This window comes from Anarrhichthys ocellatus, unplaced genomic scaffold, assembly GCF_004355925.1.
Source record: "Anarrhichthys ocellatus isolate YVR2014 unplaced genomic scaffold, GSC_Weel_1.0 scaffold20, whole genome shotgun sequence".
NCBI classification, from domain to species: domain Eukaryota; kingdom Metazoa; phylum Chordata; class Actinopteri; order Perciformes; family Anarhichadidae; genus Anarrhichthys; species Anarrhichthys ocellatus.
Genome location: NW_022280050.1, coordinates 5,230,421 through 5,243,020, shown reverse-complemented (window position 1 = coordinate 5,243,020; position 12,600 = coordinate 5,230,421). Strand labels below are relative to the sequence as shown.

Here is a 12,600-nt window from a genome sequence, read left to right as displayed (position 1 = left end):
TGTGTGTGTGTGTGTGTGTGTGTGTGTGTGTGTGTGTGTGTGTGTGTTTTGTGTTCCCAACTTTGATTACCTTTGGAGATGCATTTCAAACTAAAAAACAGTTAACAGAGGACGGCTTGGGGACAAAAGCCACATCCCTAATTGGGGGTAAAAAAGGCTGATTTTGGGGTCAGTGGTTAAGGTGAGGCGAGTGGGGGTTAGGGAAGTCTCCAGGAAATGAATGTATGTCAATGTAAGGTCCCCAAACATGACCTAAGTAAATATATATGTGTGTGTGTTGTTTGCCCCCTCAGCCTGTATCATGAAGTTGCTGCACACTCTCACCAGCCAGTCGGCTCCAGTTCTTTCTTGTGCCTTCTCTTCTGATGGAGAGCTGCTCGTTTCGGGGTAACGCACACAACACATCACCACACACACACATGAATGACTCATCTTCACACGTGTGTGAGCAGCTCTGATAAACACCTCTTGTGTCGCCAACTGAATTTTGACTTATTATTTATCATTTGCTGTGAAATCATTCTGCTCATTTGGGACGAATTAAGTTTAAATTAATCCCACGTCCATGTTTGAAATGCTCCTTTTCTTTCTGTGCCGTAAAACGGCAGATGCCACTGCTGAGCACTGATCCAGCTGTTTCTTCAGCAGACCACAGGAGGAGTGTATTTTGTTGTGTTTAAACTTCAGTTTGCATCTCTCTGCTGTTTCTCGTTTTAGTTCAAACACGCTCGAGGTTAATGTGTTCTCTGTTTGTATCTCTTAAACATTTGAATCACGTGTGTTTTTGTTTGAATTTAGTCTGGACTGCAAATGGATTGGATTCTTGCAAATAACTTTACTCTGATTATTCAACAGTTCGGTGGATAAAAGTGTTGCAATATATGATGCGGTAAGTAAAGGCCAAAAAACACTTACAAAACATAGATTTTTTTTTGGTTTGGCTTTGCTGCTTCAGTTAACTACTTTCTTAAATAATTTATCCCAACCACTGTAAACACACGGATCCCAAACGTCCCTGTTCTGTCCCTGTTTGTTTGCTCTTTGTTTACAGAACCTGGGAACTCTGCTCCACACTCTGAAACAGCATGACAGGTAGATGATCAGACCTCCCGCGGCTATGCAATCTATGCAGCTATCAGACAAACAGCAAAACAGTTTCAGATCAAAATGTGTGATTTTTGCCTGATTAGTTTTTTCCCAGAAGCGCTGGGTGCAGTGATGCAATAGAATATTCTCCAGCGCTGCGTTCCAGATGGTCATTGAGGTGGCACCGCAGGTGGACACCAGCAGAGCCCTTTGAAGTGCTTGAAAGGATTTAAGATACAGTACCATCTAAGACTGGATTTATAATTTATATTTTATTAAGGGTATAGATGGAAGCTGACTTTTAAAGCCGATCTCATCCTGTGTAGGTTTTAGTCTGTCATACACACCCTTCACATTTCTGCTCCTCTTCCTCCTCCCTGCAGGTACGTGACTGCTGTTGCTCTGTCTCCCACCATGCCGTGGATTGCAACCGGCTCCATGGACCGAACCGTAAACGTGTGGCGGATAGGAGATGAAGTCAGCGGAACTGGTAAATACTTAACAGGGAATTGTTTAGGTTGGCGCCTTCAAATGCACAATCACTCCTCCTTTTTTTTAACAGACTGTTAGCAGTGGTTCAAAGCCCAGGAGCCATTTGGAGCGCTAAAGCCTCCCTAAAGAGTGTTTTGGGAGATATCCAGCAGAAGAAGCTCCTATTACATGTGTATTGCTGTCTGGCTGCAGTGTCTAGAGGAGGAATTGTCATTGATGTTTATTGGTGCAGGAGGGCAAAGTACCACTAAGCCTCAGAGAGCTGTTCTGAATCCTCTTTAAAAAAAAAAAAAAAAAAAGAAGAAGAAAGTTCAGACCAAACATGAAAGAAAACATTTGGGATACTAAATGAAAAGGTGCAATCGTTAGACATCTGGAGGCCTTGAAGTTTTTATCAGGGCAGCTTCCCATCTGCCATTAGTCAGGTTGATGTTGACAAAGCAAATTCCATCTCACTGAAGATCTGCCTTTTTTTATGCCTCTACCTCTTACTCTCTCTCATTCTCCCCTTTCCTTTAATCTTCTTTCTTTCTTTTTATATTAAAGTTATTCTCTTTTATGTTGTCCTGCAGCAACTGAATCGAGGCAGACCGTGTGCCAAGGTAAATACATGCATCACCCTGTTTTTTTCCCCGAGAAATCTTCAGCTATTCACAGCACTCTGAGCTAAAAAAAACATTGTTTATCATGTTTCTATAGCTACTGTACGTCGGGTTGTGTGAACCCGTAGAAACCCGAAGGTGCTTTGGTGAAGCTAATGGGGATCCAAAAAAGAAAATGAAATAGCAACTGCCTGGCTTTAAAGGATAAGGCTGGCATTATTCAATATTTTTCTAATGCCATGGAAATCCCATTAAAAGACGAAAACAACAATGTGTTGGTCCGTCTCTTAACACCTTCCCAAGCCCATTCGTTCCTGCTGAATTGTTACAAATGCATCATAAATATGTAAGGGTTTCATTTTCAAAAGAGGCTCAGTCATTTCTGAAAACATATGGGCACAGTCGGTGTTAGCTAGCACTGTGACTCTGATTGGTGCAGCCATTTTCTTTCCCCTCAGGATTTAGAAGAACAATATGTTGACTCTGACTAAATACTTGCAAAACACATGACATTATTTAGATTATTTATGCTGGTTTAGCACCTTCTAAACAAGGCAATTAAAGTGCTTTGTATAAGACAATATGAAAAGGCACATGAATATAAGCTAAAATAGAACAAAACAGAATACTAAATTATAGTGCAGTGGAAGATGTGACTACAAACAACCCAAATGTAATTTTAATCCCACACATCAATAGTCCACCCACACAGGTGTTTTCATGTTGTTTGATGAGACTTCTTCTTTACAAACCAGGCTTGATTGACTCCTTCACTCTCCTGTAAGTATTGTTGCAGCTGCTAGGGCGGGACAACCTCCCCAGTTATCATTCTTAGTAGTGTTTGGTGAAGCTAATATGACTCCAGCTAGCTTTAACCTGAGTAAAAGTCTAATCAGCCAGCGTGATTGGAAACACCTGTGTTCATGGGCAGGGTTAGCTGAGGACTGCATGCAGTATACTATGACTTTATGTATGACACAGTGCAATATTGATTTTGACTTTTTTATGACAAACTATACTATGACTTTTTTAAATGATGTTTTATGACTTGTGACATACTATACTATTACAGTTATACTATACTTTTTCTTGACTTTTTTATTACTGACTATACTATGACTTTATATATGATTTAATGTCACTTTCTATTGACTTTTGTATGACTTACTCTACTATGACTAATTTTGATAACATACTCTGACTCTTTTATTGACATATTATACTATGGGTTTTTAATGATGTTTTATGACATACTATACTATGATTTTCTTATGACTTACTATACTATGACTCCTTTATGACATATACTCTGTTATTTTGCGTGTAATTAGTGTGCCAGAAAAAGAGACAAAACACTCAAACAAAGATGAATTTGATTGATAGCATTTTCTTTATTATTATTTTTCCATAGATATCACAATAATATCATTATCATGAATTATTTTTGCAGTACAAATGTGATGTCATTTTTGGAAACTAATGGAGGTCAACGGCACTGAGGAATAAACGATCAAGCTTTAACTGCACAAACAATACTTGTCAGTAGAAATAGTTCACTCTTGGTTTTTGGTCTTTTCATTGGATTTGTTGACAATAAGAAGGAAATAGACCAGGCTCCACGTCTCCAGTCTTATCCTGTGAGTAATGGGGATGTTGAAGAAACCCTGGTGTAGACCAAGAACACGCTCTAGAGATTATGTAGCTCATCTGGCTTGCGAACGCCTCGGAATCCCCCAGCAGGAGCCGGAAAACGTTTTCTAGGGAGAGGGGGATGTCTGGAATACCTATACAGCTTAACCTGCTGCCACCATGACCCGGCCCAGGATAAGCGACAGAAAATGGACTGATAGATGAGGAAGAGAGCCTCATGTGTGCATCTGTCCATGTAATTAAACACTGCGGTCTGAGCAGTCCCAGTCTGCAGTAAGGCTCTGTGAGGTTTTCATGCTTTTGGCACAGTGATTCCATGACTCAGCCTCCTAGACTGGGAGACTCCACACTCCAGGGCTGCAGAGAGGAGGTGGTGTTACTCTGCTCTCTGTCATGCAGACCCAATAAGTGGACGTTTCCACTCAGTGTAACAGTGCATGGGGCATGAGTTATGTTTGAAAAGTTTTACTCTAGCCAAAAAAGGGAAAACAGCACGGTACTATGTCTTTAGTGATAATGCTAGCATGCTTACCTGTTAAAATAAGATGGTAAACATGATGGTGAAGATTGCCTGCTAAACATCAGCATGTTAGCATATTTACAGTAGTATCCAAAAATAAATCCTGACCTTTATCCTACATAAAGGAGACGGGACGTGTCACATTTTGAATGAGGAGTGTCCTTTTTCTCAATTGCAAAAACCTCACTCGTTCTCAGGCGCAGGCATGTCCTGGGGGGGTTATCGAAAACACAATCTTTTTTGGGAGGAAAACATGCATCGATTATGAATTGTCTTGGCTAGCAGTGGTCGGAAGAGGTGGGAAGGGGGTCGACCTAACATGTTGGTTAGCGTGGTAATGAGCAGCACTTCCCAGGCTTCAGGGTTATCCTTGACGCAGATAATGACGGCCGATGGGGACCGCGAGGCTGCTGCGAGGTGTCATTAACGGGGCCTGCACACAACAGGCCAGTTTGTCTGGGACTCGTATGATAAATGGTGGTCGCTCACTCACATGGTGACGTGTGAAGGTTGATGAGCTGCATGCTGGCACAATCTGAAGTAACACAACCCTGGGATTAGCTGTCTTTTCTTTGCTAGATCACATGCTTGTATGCGAGGTCAGGGATCTGTGTGCAGGAAAAGTAATTGTCACTTCCATATCAGCACAAAAGGGTGCGTGTCCTTTTTCTGTGGAGTGCGAGAGAAGTTTGTTTGTTTACATCAGATAAGTTTTGTTTCAGGAGATAGGGAGGGGGGGGGGTTATAATAGCAGGGCGGGGGGTTATAATAGCAGGGCACTTGCTCCCTTCCTGTTGTGCGTTTTGCAGGAAGGAAGTTGCCGGGTCACTCCAGGCTGCTGATTGCTGATTGGTCGGAGGAGGATGTGCAGACTTGGCTCTGTGAGGAAGGACTGCAGGAGCTCGTCAGCATCTTTAAAGACAACAACATCGACGGAGCAGAGCTCAGCCAGCTCAACAAGGAAACAGCAGCAGAGCTGGGAATTGGTGAGGACGGAGTATAAAACACAATCGTGCATATTAGTGTACAGTGTGAACACACACACACACACTCACAGGGACCCTCGGACGCAGTGTTTTTGTGGGGATTTACCGTTTGATCCTAAAACCTGACACGCTTCAATTGGATAGCATGATATAAGCCGTTTCTTCTATTTTTTTTTTATAGATTTATTTTTTCCCCCTCACAACTCTTCCCCAAACAATCTGATTTAGGGACATGGAGCTGCAACGATTCTATCTGCTTATACAATCACAAATCACGCTGTGAGGACAGTACCCCACGGGATGACCTTTACGTCACAAACAATGATAATCTCTCTGAAAATAAGATTAGTCTCTCCAGGGTCGTCCAAGGTCTCAGTGTGGAAAGTCACTGTACAAACTGCAGCTGTGGACAGCAATGTTAGAGCAGCATAGTACAGTAGCTAACAATGTTAATGCTAACGAGCGTCATTGTTTTTGCTTATTATTTTATCCGGTTTCTTACAGGGTTAGGATTTTTACACCTCCATTTTTTATACATCAACAAATGAAATATATGTTAATCCGCAAGTTTTAGAAGTATTTCAGGTGGATTTCACACCTGTGACATCATTATGCACTCCATTTATTGCACCTGTGTCATTAATTCAACCATTATTGAGTATTTCATAAACCATATCATAATCAACCAATCTATGATTTGGTTTAAACACTTTAAACGGCGTATACAAAGTGTTTTACAAAAAAAATATTATTGCTAATAATTAGTTTATACATGCACATCTTATGAATCCAGACTGCAGAAATCATAAACTATAAGTGAAATATGAAAAAAAACAAATGACTGTTTTGATCTCTCACCTTATTTTCCACATTACATGGTCACACACAGTCCTCTGTAGAAAGCACACCTGCTCAAGAATATGATAAAAGTGCACACATCCTCACTGCAGATTAAAACCTAATTATTTTCCGTTGAAATAACACATTTTGATGATTGTTAACCTTGTATTTTGTCTCCTTGGTGTGTGTGCTTTCTAGTAAGTATTTCAGCACTGCCAGTTGACACACTGACTGCATGAATGCCATAAAGCACAGAAAAGCCGCCTTTACTCTGATTACGGGTACTCTGTGCCGACTGTAATCATGTGACTATCAGCATCCCACCCTTAATCGCAGTATAAACGCCCTTCTGGCTATTGTTGCGTTTGCTTTAATAGACACAGTAAAAAAACAACAGTAATGCCGACTTCCCTTGCATGCTGCTGAGTTATGCAAAGCGTGTCCTATGGACTGAGCATCTCTTTTCCATGTGTTTAGTATGGAGGACAGCTCTCATCATTACCAAAGAATAAGGACAGAGGAAACAGCACACTGACACACTTCCTGTCCTTTTCGTGCTGTGCAACCAACAACTATCATTTTCCATGCATGCTGTTTGTGTAAGATGGGTGTGCGCGCATAGACACACAGAAAATTAGATTCAAGCTCACTTTACTTAATGAAATATTCATGAATCTGAACTTCCTCTTGGATATAATTCAGTGTATCTCTGTGGAGACAGCCTCATTCTGCAGTTTTATTGTAGCGTCTCATCAAATTATCAATCTAAATGTAAAGTGGACCGTATAGTACTAATGGCTTCAGTCCTCATGAAATATGTGGGAACTTATGGAAATCCTAAACCTTATAGAGCTGTTAAGTGCCATTTTACTATTCAAGAGTAATTCATGGGATGAATTGAGGGACTTAATAGGTTCAACGTGTGTCATCGGGAGAAGGCATTTTGATTGAGCAACATCCCTTTTCCCGTAGGATTCAAAGTATTTGTGATTGTGACAGCAAGCTGCTGCATCTGCCGTTTCACTTTAAACCTTAATGCAGGGTTTTCAAGGCACCGAGTTCATCGCATGAAGTCTTTGTCCTGTGTACCTGAATGCTTTCCTCCCTCCCATCTCTATTGTGTGCTCTATGAATGAGTGCAGAATTAAGACGGACTCAGAACGTGTCATTTGCTGCAGTAAGAGAACAATCTGATCTGATTGCGAAAGTCTCTGCGCTTTGTTTGAGGCTGATATTTTCAAGGATCAAATCTCTTCAGAACATAGTGCCTCTCTACATCCTGACATGCTGGGGTTATATTTTAACGACACAAATGTTCAAAAAACTTTTTAAATTCAAACTAATAGACACACTCTATTATTCTTAAACAAAACTAAATCTATCCAGAAGTCTCTTCCATAATGGTTAAAAGCACTCATCGTCATCAGTTGCAACTTTAAGCCATACTGTAGTTTTATCACGTCTTCCAAAAATCATCCCTATTGTTCTGGCATTCTTGACATAATAAACCATCTGGTTCTAGGTTTGGAAATTGAGCATCCTCAGCACACGTGAACCAATGACGAACCTCAATACATACACATACATATAATACACTCCTCACACTACCTGTCAGTACTACTTGCAGTTTGAAACTACACCTTGCAATATTACAAGTATCATAGAACTAGAATGAAATATAGACGGGGAAATGGATGGAATTAGTGCGATAGGAGGGATTCTCCAGTCACTAGACAGATTCCCAGAATATTTCTTGGCTCAACATAATTGTTAAGCGGTCTGAAAAAATGTAATTTGTGTGTAAAAACAACATATGAGACACAATCTCTTCAGGATTTTATAAAGCTGGTCAGAGTTTATTTTTTACTGCAGCTGCTCACATTCACTGTATCTCTGCCACTATATGCATGGGCACATCCCTAAACACTATGGCTGTAAAAGTCCTCCCTCCATTGTATCAGGTGGGGAAATTTGCAGCCGACGACAAACTCAAAGGGTCCTGTCAGTGGGCAGAGACATGCAGCTGTGTACAGAGTATTTTTCTCTTCCTCTTTTGGCTCTTTATTAATATCTTTATTCTGGAGTAGAATAATGATAAATGTGAACTTTTAAACTACAACCCACACAAACTCCTCAGGGGGAGACACCTCGCCTGAGTTGTGAGGCAATCATCACACAGTAAACATGTCTGGCTGTCCGTGTCTGGGCACAGATTGATTCAGCCGAGGTCCAGATTTATTCCTGCCTTTGATTTATCTTAGAGGCCAGAGAGAGGACAAAGTCAGTCTGTCGAGTGCCCGTCACTCATTCTGTTCAACAGAGAAAGCACTGATGCATCTTCGTGGATTAACAGTAACATTAGATTTTAGCTGGTTTATGTAAAATACTCAGTCTTTGATCATAAATGAATGCAAATAATCTTTGCATCAGTAAGCACTGCAAGTGATGTAATTTACCAGTTTTACTAAACAGCGTGTTGGTTTCTCAGAGTCCGTGGGCCTCCGCGGTCGTCTTCTGAGGAAAACCGAGGCCTTGAAGGCAGAGCAGAGTGGTTCAGATGACCCAGACGAGTTTCTGTGTCCGATCACCAGAGAGCTGATGAAGGATCCAGTCATTGCTGCAGGTTAGACAACAAATGCTGAAAAACCTGTCCAGTGTCTGTGTGTATAAGGTGTCACACTGTGCGTCTACTCCACAGACGGGTATTCCTATGAGCGAGCATCCATCGAGAGCTGGATCAGGGGCAAAAACAAAACCAGCCCCATGACAAACCTGCTCCTACAGACCACGCTCCTGACCCCCAACAGATCTCTGAAGATGGCGATAACACGATGGAAGTCGAGCCAGTAGACAGCAGCTCATTTTTAGCTTGTTTGCCAACTAAACAGGTACTTTATCATTATACTGGAGCTGCTCATCTGATAAGTGCTCTTATTATCATGAAGTAATTACTAATATTTGATACCATTACTTGAAGCAACACGATGTAACTGAATTAGAAAAAAGACATTTCTTAAATACTAGTTGAATTCACAATAAACTAAACGCACCACTGTTCAATACACTCAGAGTAGCGTATGACTGTTCTCTACTTGTGCTACTGTTAGCTCATGTTGTAGTTCTTCCATTATCCTATAAGGAATGGTCACTTGTGCTGTTCTGTCTCCTACAAATGAAAAGTTCAATTCAGGAACAATAAAGAAAAACCTCAATCTGATTAATACACTCTAGTTGTAGAGTTACTGTAGGTCTGATATGACCATCAAGCGGTGGCTAATGTTAGCTAAACTTTACATAGCTATTGCTGAGTCACTTTGTTGACCATGACCCTTCTCTACTCTTGCTGCTCTTGCACTACATTTTAGCATTTCACAGTTTATCCCAAATGGAAATACAAAAAGCAAACACAGAAATGCATGTGCCGTTGTCCTGTAGTTCCCGTTTGTGGCCACAGAGGCCGCTGTTGAGCAAATCTTAGCCCCGCTTTATTGATCCTTTTTGGCAGCAACCACACGGCTGCACAATGATTACCCTCTTTAGGCTCATGATAATCATTAAGTCCTCTTACCTTGGGCAGACTTGTGTGTTGGAATAAAAGTCAGTAGAGCTGTTTGTTTTTTCCTCAGTGGGTCTTTATTTCTCTCTCCCATGGTGGCTATGGCAGTAATGTTCTATGACAGTATGTGATCACAGCTAATAAAGCTCACAATACTGAAAACATGGCAACAATTGCATTTAACGTACATATTAAAATAGAGCTGATGGCGCTGCACCCCAAAACCTTTTCTGTTTTTATAGATTTGTTTTTAACTGTGATACAAACTGCAATTGTAGCGTACACTTAAACTCAACGGTATCGAGAATCATTAAATGTCTTATTAGCTGTGCAAAAATAACTATATAAAATATATTGCTTTTACAATTAACGAAGCCATTGGCGCTGTAAATAAATTAAACTAGACAGCAACAACAAGCCGATACAGAAAGGATTTCAATTCAATGTTAATGGTGATTATATAATGTACAAACACATTTAACAAATGGGGTTTTTTTTTAGAACCTTTAACAACATTGTGCATAAAACTCAAAATACACAAGTCTCAATTTGTCAATACACTTAACATAGATCTTCACAGAAAAGAAGGAAAAAATACATATTTATATAATATACACAAGAGGATCTATAACATCCTTCGTAAAACACAGGAATGCCTGTTCTTACACCTTCACTGAGGACTCTTCTCTCAGCACCATGGACGTAATGAACACAGTTCAAACCCCATTTCACTCTCCCTAAACTGTTTCTTTAATAACATTATGCTGCAACTGAATATGTTGTTTAAGCACTTGAGCGGCCTAAGTGTGTATAAAGTGCTCACTGTCACCGTTGCGTTGATGAGGACTGTACACTACATGTCCAAATACTTCCTTCAGTGCAATGTCTCCAGCTTGGCTGAATGACGGCCGACATGTTGTCATGTAACAGAAGCTGACAGCCACAAGCGACAGGTCGGGAGGAGAAAAAAGAAATCTGGAGCATTCAGTACACTGCCTGCAGTCCGTGTATTCACACAGGAAAACAAACGGCTTGCAGACTGCACTTCATGCAAGGCTTTAAAAGAGAGACTATTGGGTTTGGGGTTGGTTAAAAAGAAATGAAACAACTCCTCGCTTGAGATCTTTGCTTGTTTGTGTGCGCTGTGGACTGTATGAAAGATAAAACAAACATCTCTACACATTCGACTCTATAAATGATCGCTTTGGTTTCATTGAAGCTCCGTGTATGGCGGGATTATCTCGGGCGAGGCCAGGCTGCTTGGGTTTGCTGTCCATGAACGAGTGCGGCATCGCCATCGCTGGCTTGGACTCTTTGTAACAGTTGGCGGCTTGGCAGAACTTCTCCGTGAATTCCTTGGCGTGCATGCCGTTTTGTAAGCTACTCATCGCCATAGCACCCTGAGGTGGCGGAGGTTTGTGCTGCTCCTGGTAAGTGCTCACTGTTTTGGCGTACGGCAGCTCACAGTCGACGGGCAGCAGCCCCATTGCTGACATGTTGTGACACACTAGACCGTCAGACGAGTGGTTCAGCCAGCTGCGGCCCGCGGACTGCAGACTCGGGTAACTTTGCAAACCGTGGTGCTGCTGTTGAATCTGCTGCTGCTGTTGAATTTGCTGCTGCTGTTGAATCTGCTGCTGCTGTTGAATCTGCTGCTGCTGTTGAAGTTGGAGGAAGCGTGCCGTCTTGTCAATTATGCCCATGAAGGGTCTGGGTTTGTACTCCGGTGCAGAACCGGCCTGTTGGCTGTGCTTCGTTTTGTCAGAGATCTTGGTGCGGACATCGGGGCCCAGCTTGCCGCTGTCCGACAGACTGCTGCTGGACGCCAGGCTACTGGTGGAACTGGACACGCGCATGCTGCCGCTGCTGCCGCCTCCCTGGGATCCCATTGCACCACACATCCCTTCCTTTCCTGGGTCAGTGTGGTTCCCCTGAGGTCCGGGACCAGAGCAGGCCAAACCATCCAGGGAGGACGCAGAGTGGACAGACAACCGGTCTTGCCCCTTGCTGCAGGATGAGTAGGAAACCTGGGAGGAATGAAGGCTCTCGTTTTCACAGCTGTGACCCGTGGAGGCAGAGGCGGAGGCGGCCGCCAGCGACACGCGGTTCCCGTACACAGGCTCGTCAGCTGGGGGTGGCAGAGGGCTGATGTCGATGCCTGGGCCCGGCTTCAGCATGCTGGACATGTGTCGGCTCGGTAAGGGACTGGAGGGAGCGTACTGAGATCTGGCCCCTGCCACGCGGCCCCCCGCGGCTCCTCCCCCGACCTGCATTGAGCTCATATGCTGGTTGGTCTTGACTATCTGGGCTTGCTTGGTTGGCTGCAGGACCAGGCCCTGCTGGGCCAGCGCCTCCCGGTGCTCTCGAGGGTACCGGTGGGGGGGAAGCCTGCTGGGGCCTGGGGGTGAGCTGGGGCTCAGACTCTGATGTCCCAAACTGTTGCTGACAGCTGGCTCAGGGGGTACGACTCTGTTGTGGGAATAACTGTTCTGTGACCAGCAGGCTTCAGTTGTTCTGTCGTGCAGCGAGGCCTCTGGCTCCTCCTCCTCCTCCTCCTCCTCCAGGATGTCTCTTTGTCCTTCCATGCTCCTGGCAAGGCTATGCTCTGAAGGGTCCTCCTGTCCTTCATCTTGCTCCTGGTCCGACTCGTGGCCTCCAGACGCCTGGCTTGAAGCAGCTGCAGCCCCAGCGACTCCTTTAGTCTGAGCGCGCTGCATCTGTTTACACTCGTCTTCTACTCGAGCCAGCAAACGACGGATTTCCCGGTTATTGGGGCACAGCTTGGCTGCTTCATGCAGGTCAGCCAGGGCCGCTGTAAACTGCCTGTGGGATCGGAGAAAGAATGAAGAGAAACATTGTTATCGGATC

The 12,600-nt window shown here is 43.2% G+C and overlaps 2 protein-coding genes across 6 annotated transcripts in view; one reads left to right on the top strand and one right to left on the bottom strand.

The window, feature by feature from the left end:
• LOC116389679 (WD repeat, SAM and U-box domain-containing protein 1) overlaps nucleotides 1–9,790 on the top strand; it is a 13,703-nt gene extending 3,913 nt beyond the window's left edge. The window contains exons 5-12 of the mRNA XM_031858582.1: nucleotides 294–387; nucleotides 856–889; nucleotides 1,052–1,092; nucleotides 1,470–1,576; nucleotides 2,151–2,180; nucleotides 5,160–5,336; nucleotides 8,665–8,799; nucleotides 8,875–9,790. Of these exons, the coding sequence (XP_031714442.1) occupies nucleotides 294–387; nucleotides 856–889; nucleotides 1,052–1,092; nucleotides 1,470–1,576; nucleotides 2,151–2,180; nucleotides 5,160–5,336; nucleotides 8,665–8,799; nucleotides 8,875–9,026 (770 nt within the window). The 3' untranslated portion in view covers nucleotides 9,027–9,790. The remainder of the gene's footprint in view (nucleotides 1–293; nucleotides 388–855; nucleotides 890–1,051; nucleotides 1,093–1,469; nucleotides 1,577–2,150; nucleotides 2,181–5,159; nucleotides 5,337–8,664; nucleotides 8,800–8,874) is intronic.
• The window catches only part of tanc1b (tetratricopeptide repeat, ankyrin repeat and coiled-coil containing 1b), an 87,840-nt gene continuing 85,026 nt past the window's right edge, over nucleotides 9,787–12,600 (bottom strand). For all 5 annotated transcript variants that reach the window (XM_031858575.1, XM_031858576.1, XM_031858577.1 and 2 more), the window contains one exon: nucleotides 9,787–12,555. In XM_031858575.1, the coding sequence (XP_031714435.1) occupies nucleotides 10,908–12,555 (1,648 nt within the window). In that variant the 3' untranslated portion in view covers nucleotides 9,787–10,907. The remainder of the gene's footprint in view (nucleotides 12,556–12,600) is intronic.